General features: G+C 40.9%; 1 protein-coding gene across 5 annotated transcripts in view; it reads right to left on the minus strand.

The window, feature by feature from the left end:
- Positions 1-16978, minus strand: part of LOC129623203 (catenin alpha-2) — a 674017-nt gene that overhangs the window by 32081 nt on the left and 624958 nt on the right. Inside the window, exon 8 of one of the 5 annotated variants that reach the window (XM_055540377.1) lies at positions 10493-12331. The exons of the other annotated variants lie outside the window; for them this stretch is intronic. Within the exon in view, the coding sequence (XP_055396352.1) occupies positions 12281-12331 (51 nt within the window). The 3' untranslated portion in view covers positions 10493-12280. Of the gene's footprint in view, positions 1-10492; positions 12332-16978 lie in introns of those variants that run through there. 5 annotated transcript variants of the gene reach the window in all.

Here is a 16978-nt window from a genome sequence, read left to right on the forward strand (position 1 = left end):
CTCCCCTTTCCTTTTCAAGACCACATGCTGAGAATGTCATTGACTTGTAGCATCCTAGGAGACAGACGTCGGCCATACGTGTTCATGTGCCACGACACCCTCTTGTGCATAACAGACCTTTGACTGGCATAGCAAGAGAGGGAGGCAGAAGAACTCCATTCCAGTGTCCTCATTCACTTTCCCTTGGCCTTCTGCAAATCACGGAACATCTCTGCCTGATATGCTTGGTTTGTACAATACTACAAATGAAAATATCATATTTGTGGAGTGTTGCATAAGCTATCATTTCATTGTTATTTTAATTACTGTGCTCTCTAGCTTGAGCTCCTTACATAATGGTGCACCTGGCTAATTTCTAGCAGGGAGAGCAGTGTCACTATCTTTTTTTAACTGCTTTTGTAACAGTGCATGACCCACACCCAGATGATCTACTTGTAACAACTACATTTTCAGGAAATGGAGGGGGTGGGGGGGGGTGGTGAGGTTGGGGGCGTGAGGGAGCCTGGGAGGCCTTAGAGGATAAAAAGGTACAGAATGATGTGGGGATGGTAAATGTCTGATCCTGCAGAGACTATAGTTAGTCTATGAAATGTCCTGTGTTTGGACCCAATTAGAAACATCATGTAGTTAGATCAGCACATGGAAGAGAGGACAGAAGTGAATAGCAGCCTTTGATTCAGCAGGGCTTACTCAGGATGTGCACCCACGGTGTGGATGACAAGGACCTTAGCTTAGAAATCTGAGCTAGTTCTAGGAGGCAAGAGATGCCCAACTGTCATTAGCACAATGGGTGACAAAGACTGTGATCAGTCAGTCACAAACAAAAATGAATGGCCCGTCAGGAAATAAGAGTTTCTTTAGGACAAAGAGATTTTCTGAAGAGGGAAAAAAGTCTCATTTTGGCTTGAATAATCAAGTAGGCTGGTTGGTTTCAGTGAATCGATGCAATAGGTAATCATCAGTTTGACGTTAACAAATGGTACATGCTTTTATGGTGTCTGAATAGGTCAGAGAAAAAGACTGAAGTTTTGGGTCTGTTTTTTGCTTTCATTCTAGATTAAGCAATTACAATTCTTCTCAATAAACCTATACTCCATATTACAAGTTCTTTATCAACCATTGCTGTTTTCTTGGTTTCAAATTTGCCTGCTGCTGCTGCTAAGTCGCTTCAGTCGTGTCCGACTCTGTGCGACCCCATAGACGGCAGCCCACCAGGCTCCCCTGTCCCTGGGATTCTCCAGGCAAGAACACTGGAGTGGGTTGCCATTTCCTTCTCCAAATTTGCCTAAATTTAACTTATTTAAGTCATTCAGGATTAACTAAAGATCTTTTTTTTTTTTTTCTAATTGAACTATGGTTGATTTACTATATTGTCTTAGTTTTAGTTGTACAGCAAAGTGATTCAGATATATGGTTGCCCTAGTGGTAAAGAACTTGCCTGCCAATGCAGACGTAAGAGACTTGGATTCAGTCCCTGGGTTGGGAAGATCCCCTGGAGGAGGGCGTGGCAACTCACTCCAGTATTCTTGCCTGGGAAATCCCATGGACAGAGAAGCCTAGTGGGCTACAGTTCATGGGGTTGCGAAAGAGTTGGGCGCGACTTAGCGACTGAACAAAAATTATATATACACACACATATATACGCATACATATCTATATGTATAGGTGTCTCATCCTCTGATGCCCTCTTCTCTTTCTGCTCTCAATCTTTCCCAGCATCAGGGATGAGATGGATTGATGGCATCACTGATGCAATGGACACAAACTTGGGCAAACTCTGGGAGATGGTGAAGCACAGAGAAACCTGCTGTGCTTCAGTCCATGGGATCGAAAAGAGTGGGACACGACTGAGTGACTGAACAACAACATTATAAGCATACTAAGTCACTTCAGTCAAGTCCGATTGTTTGCTGGCCTCTTCTTTATAGGTTATTACAAAATATTGAGTAGAGTTTTCTATGCTACGGTGGGTCCTTATTAGTAGCATAGAAAGCTAATTATTGGTTATCTAATAGATAACCAATAGATATAATATATATATACCCAATATAAATTTTTCCTGGGTCACGCCCAATATAAATTTTAGTTCCTGGGTCACACCCAATATAAATATATATATATATATATATATATATTAGTGTGTATCTGTTAACCCCTACCTCTTAATTTATCCCTCCCACTCTTTCCCCTTTGGTAACCTTAAGTTTCTTTTCTATGTCTGTGGATCTATTTCTGTTTTGTAAATAAGTTCATAAGATCCCCTGGAGAAGGGAATGGCAACCCACTCCAGTATTCCTGCCTGGAAAAATCCCATGGACAGAGAAGTCTGGCAGGCTATGGTCCGTGGGGTTGGCAAAGAGTCAGACAGGACTGAGCAGCTAAAGCTTTCACTTTCACTTGTAACACTGTTTCAGATTCCACATATAAGTGATATCATATGATATCTGAATACTAGATATCTTTAGGTATAGGCAGAAGCGTGCTGGTAAACTGGATCTCAAAAAATAAAGGAACAAAGAAAAGAAAGCCATGATCAGTACTATTTGCCAATTTCTATGGTATGGATGGGCTTCCCAGGTGCCGCTAGTGGTAAAGAACCCACCTGCCAGTGCAGACAGACTTAAGAGATGAGGGTTCAATACCTTGGTTAGAAAGATCCCCTGGAGGAGGGCATGGCAACCCACTCCAGTATTCCTGCCTGGAGAATCCCATGGACAGAGAAGCCTGCTGGGCTATCATTCATAGGGTAGCAAAGAGTCGGACATGACTGAAGCGACATACCATGCAAGCGCACATGGTACAGCTATTCCCACCATGGCTGATTTCAATTCACTGAATTAGGAGTGGAGAAGAGATGCTCAAAGTCAACTGTCTTGAGCTAATGGCAGCCAACTCTAGGAGCAGGAAAAATAACTGTGACAGCAAGAAGAACAAACTAATATTTACACAACAACCCTTGACCTGGATTCAATCCCTGGATTGGTAAGATCTCTTGGAGAAGGGAATGGCTACCCATTCCAGTATTCTTGCCTGGAGAATCTCCACAGACAGAGGAGCCTGGTGGGCTAGAGTCCATGGGCTCACAAAGAGTCAGACATGACTGAGCGACTTTCTCTTTCTTTTTCAGCTCACAAAGTGCTTTCCTCATATTTGTGCTTGTCCAGTTCTCATCGCTTCCTGAGACATGTGGCATCTTTGAAATTTAACATTGAAGAGTTTAAGTGGTTATATCCACTATGAATAGTAGATAACATATCTAGGACACATGCTTTATTTTCTGAAGACAAATCTCATGCCATTCTAAAGTACTTTCCAATTCCACGTTAAAGTTACAAAATAATTAGTAAAATAGCTCTAGTTTTCTATAATAAACAATCATTTATATTTTATAACACTTGACATTTTTGAAACATTTTTGCATCTATTATTTTATCTAATGTCACAAAATCAAAGTGAGGTAGGCAAAGACAGAGATCATTACATCTACTGTACAGACCCAGATTCTGAGATTCAAATAAGCTAAGTGATTTATGGAAGATCTCATATTCTGTAGCACTATTTCACAATGTAGATAAAATAAGTTCCTGGCCTACAGTGACAGGAAGGAATAAAAAGTTAAAACATAACTGATACCCTTTATCAGGAACATCCCTTTCAGGGTCCAGTGGAAGGCCAGTGTCTGGGATGAAACTGAACAGAAACAAGAGGTCCCAGGCCTTGAGACAAGGCTGACACCTTGATTCCATCTATACATGCACATTAGAACCACTTGGGAAGATTTAAAAATTTTAGTTCCTGGGTCACACCCAATATAAATTACATGAGAATGTCTGGGGTGGGAGACAGGTTATAATTTTTTTTTAAGGTTTCTCACATTTGATTTGTAGAGGTAAATTAATATGTACAGAGAGACTACTCAATTTATTCTTTCACTTGTTTATCACATTCACACATTCCTCCATTCATTCAACCAATATTGGTGCACCCTACTAGTATTAATACCTGTGAATGGAAGATACTACTGTAAATGCTGTGGCAATAAAATGGACAGAGACAAGATTTCACTCCCTCACGGTCCACTCTTTTGGAGTTTATATGCTAGTTTACGCACTAGGACAGCTGGGAATTCGAGGAGAGGGTAACACATGATAGAAACTTGAGAAACTTGAGCAGTAAGCCCTAGATTCTCTCCTGGTTGGCCCATAGTCTTACACACTTTTAGGAGAAGTCACCTCTTTTAGGATTAGTGATCATTTTCCTATAACAGGAGCTCCCCTGATATGAATGAGTTCCATTCCCACAGCATGTTCATAAGTCCAATTTGTTTGTGAGTCCAACACAGTTAGTCTAGGTACCCAACTAGTACGATTGGCTATATACTATTGTAATACACACAAAAAATACATTAAAAAATACATTTTTAATCTCTGTTAGTGTTCTTACCTGGAGAATCCCAGGGGACGGGGGAACCTGGTGGGCTGCCGTCTATGGGATGGCACAAAGTCGGACACGACTGAAGCAACTTAGCAGCAGCAGCAGAGAAATTAAATGGAAGTAATCTTGTTCAGGCATCAGAAACAAGGAAAGCAGAGCATGCATCTGACCTTGCTTCTGACCTGCCTGGACACTGCCCTGACTGCCTGCTGTGTGTGCAAGCCATGAGGCACCATAGATAAGACAGGGGATGGATCTTGAGATTGTTGAGCCCATGGAGAGGGTCTGGCCAACCATGCCCAGAGTTTAACAACATTCCAAGATTTACAAGACAAAATCAACAGCATTAACATGAAATCAGAGTTGCAATTTGCTCCCAGACTGATAACATCATAGTCTACAGCTTGAGATTATAAGCAGGAACCCTCAAAGGGCAATTCTGAAGTCTCACCCTTGAGGCAGATGCGCTGCCCAGGACCTTTTCCCAATTGGAACTCCAAATTGCTGCTGTTACACAAACTTCCCCGTGCTGTTTGAGTCTGGATGTTGGTAAAAACCCAGTTTGGTGATATATCTGTTGTTCTATTCATCTTTCTTTTTAATGATTGTTTATTGAAAGTAAGTTAGATAATTCTGCATTAAATATTGAAATTGTTTATTTGTGTATGATGAGCGGTTTCTTTTGTTAACAAATCCTTTGAATCTGAGACAAAGTTAAACCTTTCAGCAAAACAATCCTATAGTACAGTGCCTTGAAAAGTATAGGAGTACAGTACAACAGCTGGCATACAAGGGCTGGCATCAAGTAAGGAGGCAAAAAGAGGTAGCAACTGGATGAAAGGGTGGAGGTGGGAGATGGTAGAGCTGAAGGATCATCAGCAACAGGAGATAGAGGGCAAGCTGCAATTTCACTCACACCTAACTGATGGAAAGCATGTTCGCATCTTTGAAAGTTTGCAACTTGCAGGTTTGTATGTAGGGGACTTACCGTAATGATATTTCACTCTTCATGTCAAATTAAGTGAGGGGCTTTCATAGTTTGGAGTTTAATCATAAAGTGCCTTAATTGGTGCACTAGAAAGGCTCCTAAATTGTTCTGTGCAAATTATTTTTAAGGTAACACTGAATACTACTTTCCTATTAACTCAGATTATCATTTATCTTCAATATAAATGAGCTTTAATTGGAAGTGGCTCCTAAAAAATTTAGCTACAAATGTCTCACTGGGCCCTCTATTAAGCATGAATCAATAGAAAATAAACTAACCAAAAGACAAAAAAAAATTCCTAGTAAATGCATAAGAGGAGCTATTCTTTCAAGTTAATTTCTACCGAGACAGATTTCTTAATTCCCTGATCCCCTAACTCAACCACATGCAAAGATGGGCTTATAAATATAATAAATCTACACTTACTCCCATTGGTCAGGAAGCAAACTCTCTTTTTAGGACTGATTTGCTCACATAGCTAACAATATTCTCTGAAAGTGCCAATAACTAAATAGATGACCACATACCACATGGAGGACAGTTGCCTTATCCTTGACACTTGGCTTTGCTTTCTTCTACTTTCTTACTGGCTCACTTGGCATGCATCAAATATTCCCTCCTTCTACAGTCAAGGGGCTCCAGACATGCCCGTCCTCACCTCTGAGCAGCCCACCACTCCACAGTGACTCCACAGACAGATCTGTCATTCTGCCTTCACAGTTCATCTCTCTGACTAGACTCCAGAGGATAACGAGGAAGCCTTGTCATCTCAAAGCTAAAGCCAGTTCATAGTATTTAACTGTTGACCCTAAAGGGTCAATGAGTAATGATATATTTAACATTTAATGCAATTGGTGCTCTTTTACAATGTAGACATTTTCCATGGCCATAAAATATTTACCTGTTCTTTCTTATCCAACCGAAGCTGTTTTTAATTTAAAGAAAAAGAAAAAAAAAAAAAAAAAGGAGGGGAGAAAGGTAAGGAATTGACAATGTAGTTGCTATTCTGGAGACTTCTAAATTCTAATATGATTCTGAATTGTTGAGGGGTGCCATCTTGAGTTTTCTCAAATAGAGGCCATCCATTGAAACAAATATGGAGTCTGCAGACACTGATCATCAAGTATGTAGATTAGTCCTTCCCTTTGCTGCTCTCTTTCCTCCTTATATTTCCCTTTTGGCCATTTGATGCTGTTAGAAAGTGGGTATAAAAATTAGATGGAACTCAAACTGAATACTTATTTCCACTCAGCCAAAGCCAAGGAAGCAATTTGGTTGGCAAAGTAGAAAAACCCTAACAATCTTCAATTCTGCAGTACTTCAATGTTTATAAAAATGGCTCATTTAGGCATGACATGGATTATCATCTTTGCTTTACAGATAAGAACAGTGAGAAAGAGAGGACTATTTGTTCAATACCATCATGCAGCCAGGGAAAGGGAGAGCTAGTAAGTAAATCCAAGTCTCCAAATTGCACATTTTTTATCCTTTGGACCACACCACATTCAGTGAGCTCCACCGAGGCACTCTCTCCTCCTCCACTCCCACCCTCAAAGATGGATAATGGGAAAACAGCTATGATGTGAGACAGTGGGTGTCCCTAGCTGAGAGCACTTCAGGATGACAGCTTTCACGGTGTCAAGAGCAGCCACCTGATGACTTTATTGCTTAATGTAATGGCTGTGAATGAGCCCTGCTCATTGTTATATCTATTACTGAGAGTAATTAAAGCCAAAGCTCTCTCCCTTTCAATTAGAATGTTGTGCTGGCTTAATTTCAAATGCAAAGAGACTAGGTACATAAGCAGACCCCAAAAAAGGATAATATGTGATTTCAGGACAGCACCAAATATGCTTTATTCAGAATACATATGGAAGGAAATGCAGACATTAAAAAGAGATGAGAACGAGAAAATGAATCCATTATTTGTTATAAACTGGCCAGAAAACATGTCATTAGTGCCCATCCATAACATACCGCTTATAAAAATTAAATACACAACCCAGATGGTGGGATAGTTGATTGATTTCAATAATTTTTTATCCAGAATGATTGAGCATAGTATAACACTCCTTTCTAGAAATACTTTGGATGATCCCACACCAGAGTCTCTAGATTCCTCATCATTAACTGCAGCTCTGGCTTATATTCTCAGCATGAAGAGTATGTCCATGTTTGCTGAATAGTTTAATGTCAGTATAAGATAATTCCAAAGCTACTGTCTCATTCAGTGCATCTATTTGCAAAAAAAGGGCCCTCTGAAGTCATATAGAGTCTGCAAATTCTTTTTTTTTTCATCACAGTTGATCCATATTTATAAGACAGAGGGGGAGAGAAGGGGTGGGAGAAGGAAAGCAAGAGAGAGACTGGTCTTGTGTCTTTCTATTGTTTAAATTAGAAACAGCATTGCAGGGCACAGTCTGGTTGTCTGTAAGATAAGTTGCCTGGCTGACTGGCATGTAGTCTTCTAAAGTGACTTACAGCTTGGTGCTTTCACTATGGTTCAAGGTCTTTGGTGAGGATCAAATGATATACAATGATATATGACAGCACTTTGAAAAACACAGAAAGTTACATAAGCATAAGGCTTTATTATAGAATATATATATGTCTCAAGAGATGAGGAAAGCTTTAAAAAAAGGAGATCACAGAGTGAAACACTTTTATGAGAACTCTCCTCTTTCCTCATTCACATCCGCCCCTCCAGAATTATGCCCTTTGTCAACTCAAAAAGAAATGACATCTGCCTAGTCTCTGCCTCCTGCAGAGTCTCTTTATACTTTTATTTACACAGTACAGGAATTATTGGGCTTCCTAGGTGGAGCTAGAAGTAAAGTACCCTCCTGTTAATGCAGGAAATTTAAGAGATTCAGGTTCAATCCCTGGGTTGAGAAGTTACCCTGGAGTAGGAAATTGTATCCTGCTCCAGTAGTTTTGGCTGGAAAATCCCATGGGCAAGGTAGACTATAGTCCATGAGGCCACAAAGAGTTGAACATGACTGAGCACACGGATACACAGGAACTATTATAGAAATGATCACTAAAATGATTATTGATAAAAAAAATTAGTGCAGTGATTACTCAAAGTCCTTAATCAGTGAGAAATGAACTGTATTTAAAAAAATAATAATACTGCTATATGGTGATTTTGTAGCTATACAACCTGATAAATACTGCTTTCTTTTAAGATAAAAACTTCTAGACTTGATCTCTAACTATAAATCTTAAATCCTAATTGGGCTTTAAGCACACATTTCTGTTTAACTAAGTCTCACATATTTCTTTTAGAAAAAAAGAAATTACACTGGACAAGTGCCTAGAAGCCCTCCCAGAGGTAAGCTGTGATCAGATGACTCTTTAGAAAGAGCCAGAAGAAAGAATTCATTTCTAAAGGCAAAATTTATGATGTCCTAGTCACTCTTGGCTTTGACTTTGATGGGCAAAATGGAATGCTGGACGGAAGTATCTGAACAACAGCTTGTGAACATAACACAAGAGAAAATGTTTGACTCATCAACCTCATATTCCACTTACAGAGGACCTACTTCGGCTTGGTGGAATGCCTGGATAAGTGGAATGGGGTGGAGGAGGAGAACATGGAAACATGGCTATTCCAAGAGCCAAGCAACCAAAACTGCTCCGTAGGCAGCACAGTGAAGGCTTGGGATTTACATCTGAAGCGTTGAGGAAGAAATATGGAGAATGTAGGTTAATGTAAATTTAGGACTATGATGGAGAATCAACCAATGGGCACTTGCTAGCTTGAGGATGGCATAAAAATACTTTTAAAAATTGGAAATGCTTAATGTTCAATTAGGAAGTATCCTCATTTCTGCAATATAACTTTTTATTTTTCTCCACTAAATCTTCAGTAAAGAGTGCTATGCTCATGCTTTGACTAAGTTTGGTTGTTAGTGCTTTTGATTGCTCGTTTATGGAAATCATGAAATAGATTAAAATTCAAATCTGGATCTAAATATGCAGGCAGAGATAACCTTGAGAATGTAAACTAACAGGGGATTAGATCTCTTTGAGAGTGTTTTGGACTTTCAATGAGCATGGTACAGGAAGACCATTCAACCCCATAAGAACAAGAAATCTCCAGTAATCATTTATCTACTTTCATGAGTCACAGGTAGTCTGTTGAAATTTATGAAATCTTTGTAAGATTTCTGCATCATAAGCTAGGACATGAATCAACAAACTACAATCTGTGGGCCAAATTTGGCCTGTCATCTGATTTTGTAAATAAAGTTTTATTGGAACATAGTATATTCATTCATTTGCAGATCTACAGCTGCTGTCATAATATGATTGTTGTGCCAGAGGACACACAGTCTACAGTGTTTAAATGCTTACTATCTAGCCCTTTACAAAAATGGTTGTGGACCCCAGGGACAGGAAGCCACTTTGGTGAGAAAATGCCTTTGACAGCTTGAGTCAGTCTCAGGAAAGGGAGCCCCCTTCTACTAAGAAGCAATAAGACCCTGCTCAGTAATACTGGCCTCAAGAATTGGCGTAGTGTTTATTCATCTACTCCAAATGAATCATTATCTTTGCAACCCCATGACTGTAGCTCACCAGGCTCCTCTGTCAATGGGATACTCCAGACAAGAATATTGGAGTGGGTTGCCATTCCCTTCTCCAGAAGATCTTCCCAACCCAGGGATCAAACCCAGGTTTCCACATTGCAGGCAGATTCTTTACGATCTGAGCCCCTAGGGAAGCCCATCTTGACAAAAGGCTTTCCAAATAAGAATGCATATGGCAATGGGATGGGATTTGGGCTTTTGAATTGAAAACTGTAATTGCTCAGTTTCTTTGCATCACAACCATTTGCACATTCATCTGCTCATCAAACATGAACAAAGCACCTTCTCTCTGCCTGGCACCAAGTTAAGCAGAGAGCCTAGGGATCAATAAGACATTACCTTCAAAAATCTCGCAAAAGGAAGGGACAGGAAATAAACTGTTGGAATACAGTAAAGTATTTACAATCATAGATGCCTGCATAAGACACATCTCCTCCAGACACTTCCTCAGTGTTTGGATCTTGCTCGAGTTATGGGAAGCAATATGGCTGCTTCAGTTGGACTGAAATACCCTATGATTTGTGGCCAAAACCATGGTCAATCTTATTCAAACATGGGATGTCTGCATAAAGCAGGTAAAGATAATGCTAACCACATCTTCAAATATATGAACATGAAAGCAACGAATGTTTCCTAAAATAAATGTAGGTGCTAAGTATTTTTAGCACCTAACACAGAGACTGAAGCATAACAGCTAAATCAATATCTGTTGAAGACACAGATGGGGAAAAATGAAAAATGTTGAAGAACTGCACTGCTTACATGGGAATTATGAAGATGAGCACTTGATGGAAACCAACCAGTTGAAACAACAGAGTATCAGAACAAGAGGACTGTGAAGATGCTTAACTCCTTCACTGGATATGGGAAAGAGGCCTGGGAAGGTGTGGTGATGGCCCCATGTCACCTATCTAGTCACTGGCTGACTTAGGACTAGGATCCAGGTGTTTTGCGGTACAGTAGGGTCTCTTTCCAGCACTCTAGTAGTTCCGGCTGCTTTCAGTGCGACCCTCACACTCAGGTGGTGGAGCCACCGCCTTAGAGATGATGAGGGCTGTGTAGGCAGCAAGAAAGAAGCTAAGAATGTGGGGATCCAAGCCTCCAACTTCAATAAGGAGTTGAAGTTCTGCCCAGGATATTGTTTGTAAAGGGATAACATACACACATACACACACACAGTTTTGAAATTATGTCAATGTACCATGCTATTTTTGGTTGAAAATATATATCTGATTTACTGAGTAACAGCCATGATATGAAGTTTTCTGTAATGCATTAAATTTAGTAAGGATTCAAGGAGGGGGGTGCACAAAGAGTCAGACACAACTGAGTGACGACAACAACAACTAGATGTTTAATGAGCAGAGATCCTTTGCTCTTGTGGGGTATAGAAATGATTCTGTAGGAGGTATAGTCTTTCTACTTGGGATGGGGAGATTCCCCTTGTGAAAGGAGGAAAATTCTATGCTCTTGATTCAGAATCCTGATTTATAGCAAGAATGACTGTGTTAGCATTCCACTGAAGCCTTTACCCTGATGAAGTCAGTGATTCTGTACTTGACAATCTATACATGGAGAGCCACAATTTTACAGAGATTTGGATGCTCTTCAGTTTCTGTATGAATTTGGGATAAGAGCAAAGATTCTTGAAACAGTTGCAAAATTTACTCCTATAACCAAAAGGGCATGCTCAAAACAGAGTGGGAAGGATTTTCTTTAGAAGATTGCTTTATCAGACCATCTTAAACATGAATCACCATTCTGGAACTTTTGAGAATTCTTGCATTTTTAAAATCACCCAATGTGGTCTTGCCTCCAGGTTAGTTAAAGAGGGTGGCTGCAGAGTAACCTCGAGCTCCGTCTCATTCTCCTAAGAGGTGTCTTGGGAGGTGCCAGTCAGATGAAAATCAGAAAATCCCAGGGCTTTCTGAGGGCATGTGTGAGAAGGGTGAGAAGAATTTCATTACCTGCTCACATAAATCCCCACAGATAGAAGAGAAGAGGTGGGGAAATATTATTTCTTAAGGTTTGTCAGACACTGTGCAAAGAACATATTATTTATACAATCACACTTACTTCTAACAAAGGTTATTGGAGGCAGGAGGCAGTTCTCTAATTTTTATTGAAATGTAGTTAACTTACAATGTTGTGTTATGTTTCAGATATATAGCAAAGTGATTCATTATATATATGCAGTTGCCTGGTTCCTCAGTGGTAAAGAATCTGAAACACAGGAGCTGCAGGAGACGAGAGTTTGATCCTTAAGTCAGGAAGATCCCCTGGAGAAGGAAATGGCAACCCAATCCAATATTCTTGCCTGGAAAATTCCATGAACAGAAGAGCCTGGTGGGCTACAGTCCAAGGAGTCACAACGAGTCGGACACGATTAAACACAACTATAAACACAACAACAAATATATTTACTTCTCAGTTTCTTTTCCATTATAGGTTCTTATAAAACATTGAGTTTAGATCCCTATACTACAGCAGATTCTTATTGGTTATTTATTTCATATATTGTAGTATGTACCTGTTAATCTCAAATTTCTAATTTATCTCTCCTTCACTCTTCTCCTTTTCCCCCCTTAGGAGGCAGTTTTTTTTGTTTTTTGTTTTTTTAACGTTACAATATTGTATTGGTTTTGCCATACATCAACATGAATCCGCCACAGGTATACACGTGCTCCCCATCCTGAACCCTCCTTCCTCCTCCCTCCCCGCACCATCCCTCCGGGTCGTCCCAGTGCACCAGCCCCAAGCATCCATCATCGTGCACTGAACCTGGAGGAGGCAGCTTTTTATAGATGAGGTAGTCTACCTTAATGGGTCTAAGTAATTCACTTAGGTTCACACAACTTGTAAAGTTGAAAGCCTGCCTCTGAATCAAGGATTGCCTGTTTCTAAAAATCTGTCTTCTGTAATATCTCTTTTATAAAGTACTTCCAACTACTCAATGCAGCAATCATGACTTAAGAATTTAAAATGCAAATAATCTGCTTAGATGAGAATGTATCTCCTCCCTCATGCATATATGTGAGCGAATGTGCAACAAACACACACACACACACACACACACACACACACCAGCTGTGTAGAGCCCAGATCCTCCTTGGCTATGGTATCTTCAAAATCACTTAGGACTAATGATACTTGTAATCAGGCAGCCTACCCTCACATAATAAACATATACTTATTTTCTAATTTTTTCATTTATAATGTGTATGTGAGCACGTATGTGTGTCTGTCTGTCTGTGGGCGAACACACACGACAACTGCATTTCACAGTTGAGTCTTCAGGCAGCAATATTTTAGCAGAATGAACATCTAATCTTCTCAATGACTTGAGAGCTGTGAAAGACACTGCAGTTAACTCCAACTGTAAAAAAATATATTGGCTTCAGAAGAGGAATGGCATTTGGAAGGCTATGCTTTAAAATGATGTTGCGGGGGGTGGGGGGGAAGCAAAATAGAAGGCTGCAGTTCTCAGAGTGGAATCATTACTTCAAGGGCCCAGGTGCAGAGTTGGAGGTGTGAGGAGAAGATCAAGGTCTCCTGTTCATCAGATTTGCAACAAATCCTACGGGGAAATGAAGCTGCCAGAGGGCCTCGACCATGTCCTGGGTCAAGACTATGATCACATGATTTTCGTGCCACCTTCTTCCTTCAGCTGTCTAAGCTCAAGCACTGTGCAAAGTGGAAGAAGATGTCTTCCAGCCCACCCAAGATATCTTCTCCTGAGTCATAACTGGTAGACATGGCTTTTGTGTTGTTTTTGAATCAGTTTGAATCAGTTCCCCCTGGCATTTTCCTGTCTTTGAAAGTCTGGGGCATTTTCTGCAAATCTTCCCTACTAACACTTCGTGTCCTGCACAAAGTAGGTGGTCTGTCATTGTTTGATAAATGTGGGACTGATTAAAATATCTACAGGGGCAAGTTACTGAAAGGAAATTCTGCAACAAGCATGATGTGAGTTGGGGATTCCCTGGTGGCTCAGTGGTAACAAACCTGGCTAACAATGCAGAGGAACTGAGTTCGATCCCTGGGTCAGGGAGATCCTCTGGAGGAGAAAATGGCAACCCACTCTAGTATTCTTGCCTGGGAAATCTCATGGACAGAGTAGCCTGGTGGGCTGCAGTCCACGGGGCCTTAAAGAGTCAGACAGGACTTAGCAGACAGAACACAGCACAGCATGATGTGAGCTACAAAGTCTCAAAACAGCCCCAGTGAGGGACATACCACTGTTTCATTCTACAGGTGGTGAAGTTGAGTCTGAATGAGGGTAAGTGGTATGTGCAGAGATGCACAGTCAGACAGCAGCGAGGGCTGGGACTCACACCCAGGCAGCCACTGCAGCCACCTGAGTCCATCAGCTCCAGTGCCCCTTCCAGAAATCTGGGTCCACAGACTCCCCAGCTCCTCCCATGCATGACTACTCATAGGAGAGTTAAGAAGAAAAAGAGAAGCTGATGTGCAAGGAATGAAAAAAAAAAAAAAAAAAAAAGAGCTGCTTCAGTAGCCATCTACCAACACTGCCACCCTCCTCTTAATTAGCAATGAGTGCCTCGGGAGGAGGTTAGCTTTCCAAAGAGCTGGTGCACAGATAGAGTTAGGGAAACTCATTACTCTTCACCACAGGGGTTCAGCTCTGCCTCCCCAACCCTCCTTAAAAGCACAGCAGGGTGACTGAGGGAGAGATAAGGAAACATAAATAACAACTGTGCTTTCTAAACAGTCTGGTCCACACCACCCTTCTTCTCCCAGAGAGGTGTCTATAAGCTCACAGAAGCCTCCTTTCCACTCCATAAGGTCAAAATAAGTCAGAAGGCTGCTAGTTTCCCATCTGTTCCTGGGGTAAAAGGGAAGCAGGAACGTGACACAAAGCTGCGGATCTGGGTGCCAGAGTCCCACAGTTGTTAAGTGTCTCTCAGAGTTCCATAGAATTTTACAGCTCATAAAGCCTTTTTCAAGCGAATGCTCTCGTTCCTCTGTTGAACCTTGTATGACAGTGAAGTGGCTGCGAGGCTTTAAGTTTCCAGGCTAAGAACCGGAACAGAGACTGAGAAACATTTCAAGAGTCACCCAGCTACAAGTGATTTGAACCTCTGCCCTGATCCTTGCACCATCTTCACCTCCTTCATTATTAATGGGGAGGGTTGGTGCACTGGTCCTCCTAGGACTCTTGTTAGTGAAACGCTCTCCCTACTCCTGGTAGAGAATAATATGGACTCCCCACCCCAATCTGATCTCTAAAAAAAAAAAAAAAAAAAAAAAATCCTTAAAGAAAGCTGATATAGACCAAAGGATATTTACTAGAAAAAGGAGATTTCTCTCTCTCAAAAAACTTTCAAAAGCATCTTCTTAAAGGCTTGTGAGAGGGAGGGAGGTCTTCTTCCCACATCACCACTAAACCACACAGGCAGAGTGGGCAAGAGTGGAGACACACCTCCATGGCCTATTTTTAAGAATACAGAAAAGTCAATCTCCCCTACTAAGTCATTAGATTACCTTGGGTTTCCTTTTGGTTTGCTACTAACCAGATTTAAGAAAATCATGTAAACGTATATCATGGTTCTTCCGATTAGTAAAACATGGGGATATTTATGATCTCCTCCAATTAGAGTGGTTGACAAAGTCTTGATAGAACTGGAAAAGGATAACACTTGAAAATTGAATTGTAATTAATTTACAATTAGTACAGTCTCTCAGATATGAGAATTTATTATACTAGTTTCTATCTTCATCATATCCTTTATCATCTTCACAACCCCTTAGGCTAGATGTAATCATCCCCATTGTACAGAGTAGAAAAGTGAGGCTCAGAGAGGTAAATGACAAGCTCGAATGAGATGTGGAACTGACATATGAATCCAGGATTCATATATCTCTAGCTCTACTGTTTCTAATGGGAATTGATGTGAAAATTCCCACTTTGAGAATTCTAATCTAAGTGCCTGAGATATGAATGGTAATACTGAGACATCACTAGCCCCAAAAGCATTAGCAAAGATTCAAGGTGATGTTGAAGACTTAAGTCCCAGAATGGTATTATTTTATGGACTAGTGGATGGGACAGTAAGAAGGTCTCAACTTTGGGGTCATGCCAAAGGATGAAGGGTGATTTCAATAAGAACAGAGTTGGACAGAATAAGAAGGGCAAAATAATAACTAAAGGAGAGAGGGCAATGAAGGGGAAACAGACATTTCAAAGGAATTTACCAAGATGCCCTGAACTTTTGGTGATTCTGGTAACCAGAGGTGTGTCCACAAAGAGAACATGCAGGATATAAGATGACCAATTGCCAAGCCACAGAGCCCATACACATCCCAGGAACCCCGCTATTAGACATTCCATTCTTGGGATCAGATATTTCAAGAAATAGAAAAGTTCACTGGCTGTAGCAAATGCAATTGAACCCCAGACATCATGGCTGAGATGAATGTGGTCTCTGAGGTCATCATTTCAAGCACTCTTACAAATTAGCTGTGCAGCCCTGTGCCTTCTAATTCATTTCAGTCATGTCAGACTCTTTTTGATGCTATGGACTACAGCCTGCTAGGCTCCTCTGTCCATAGGATTCTCCAGGCAAGAATACTGGAGTGGGTTGTCATGCCCTCCTTCAGGGAATCTTCCCAACCCAGGGGCTGAACCCACGTCTCTTAAGTCTCCTGCACTGACAGATAGGCTGTTTATCACTAGTGCTACCTGGGGAGCCGTGGGGAGCCCTACACATGTTACTTGACCTCTCTGTGCCTCTGTTCCTTCATACATATCTATCTCATTGCTCTGTTGTGAAGATTCTGAAATGACGTATGTAAAAACAGGTAGCACACCTTAAAGTGAAAGTTTTAGTCACATAGTCCTGTCTGACTCTTTGTGATCCCATGGACTATAGTCTGCCAGGCTCCTCTGTCCATGGAATTCTCCAGGCAAGAATACTAGAGTGGGTTGCCATTCCCTTCTCCA

Source organism: Bubalus kerabau, chromosome 11, assembly GCF_029407905.1.
Source record: "Bubalus kerabau isolate K-KA32 ecotype Philippines breed swamp buffalo chromosome 11, PCC_UOA_SB_1v2, whole genome shotgun sequence".
Lineage (NCBI taxonomy): Eukaryota > Metazoa > Chordata > Mammalia > Artiodactyla > Bovidae > Bubalus > Bubalus kerabau.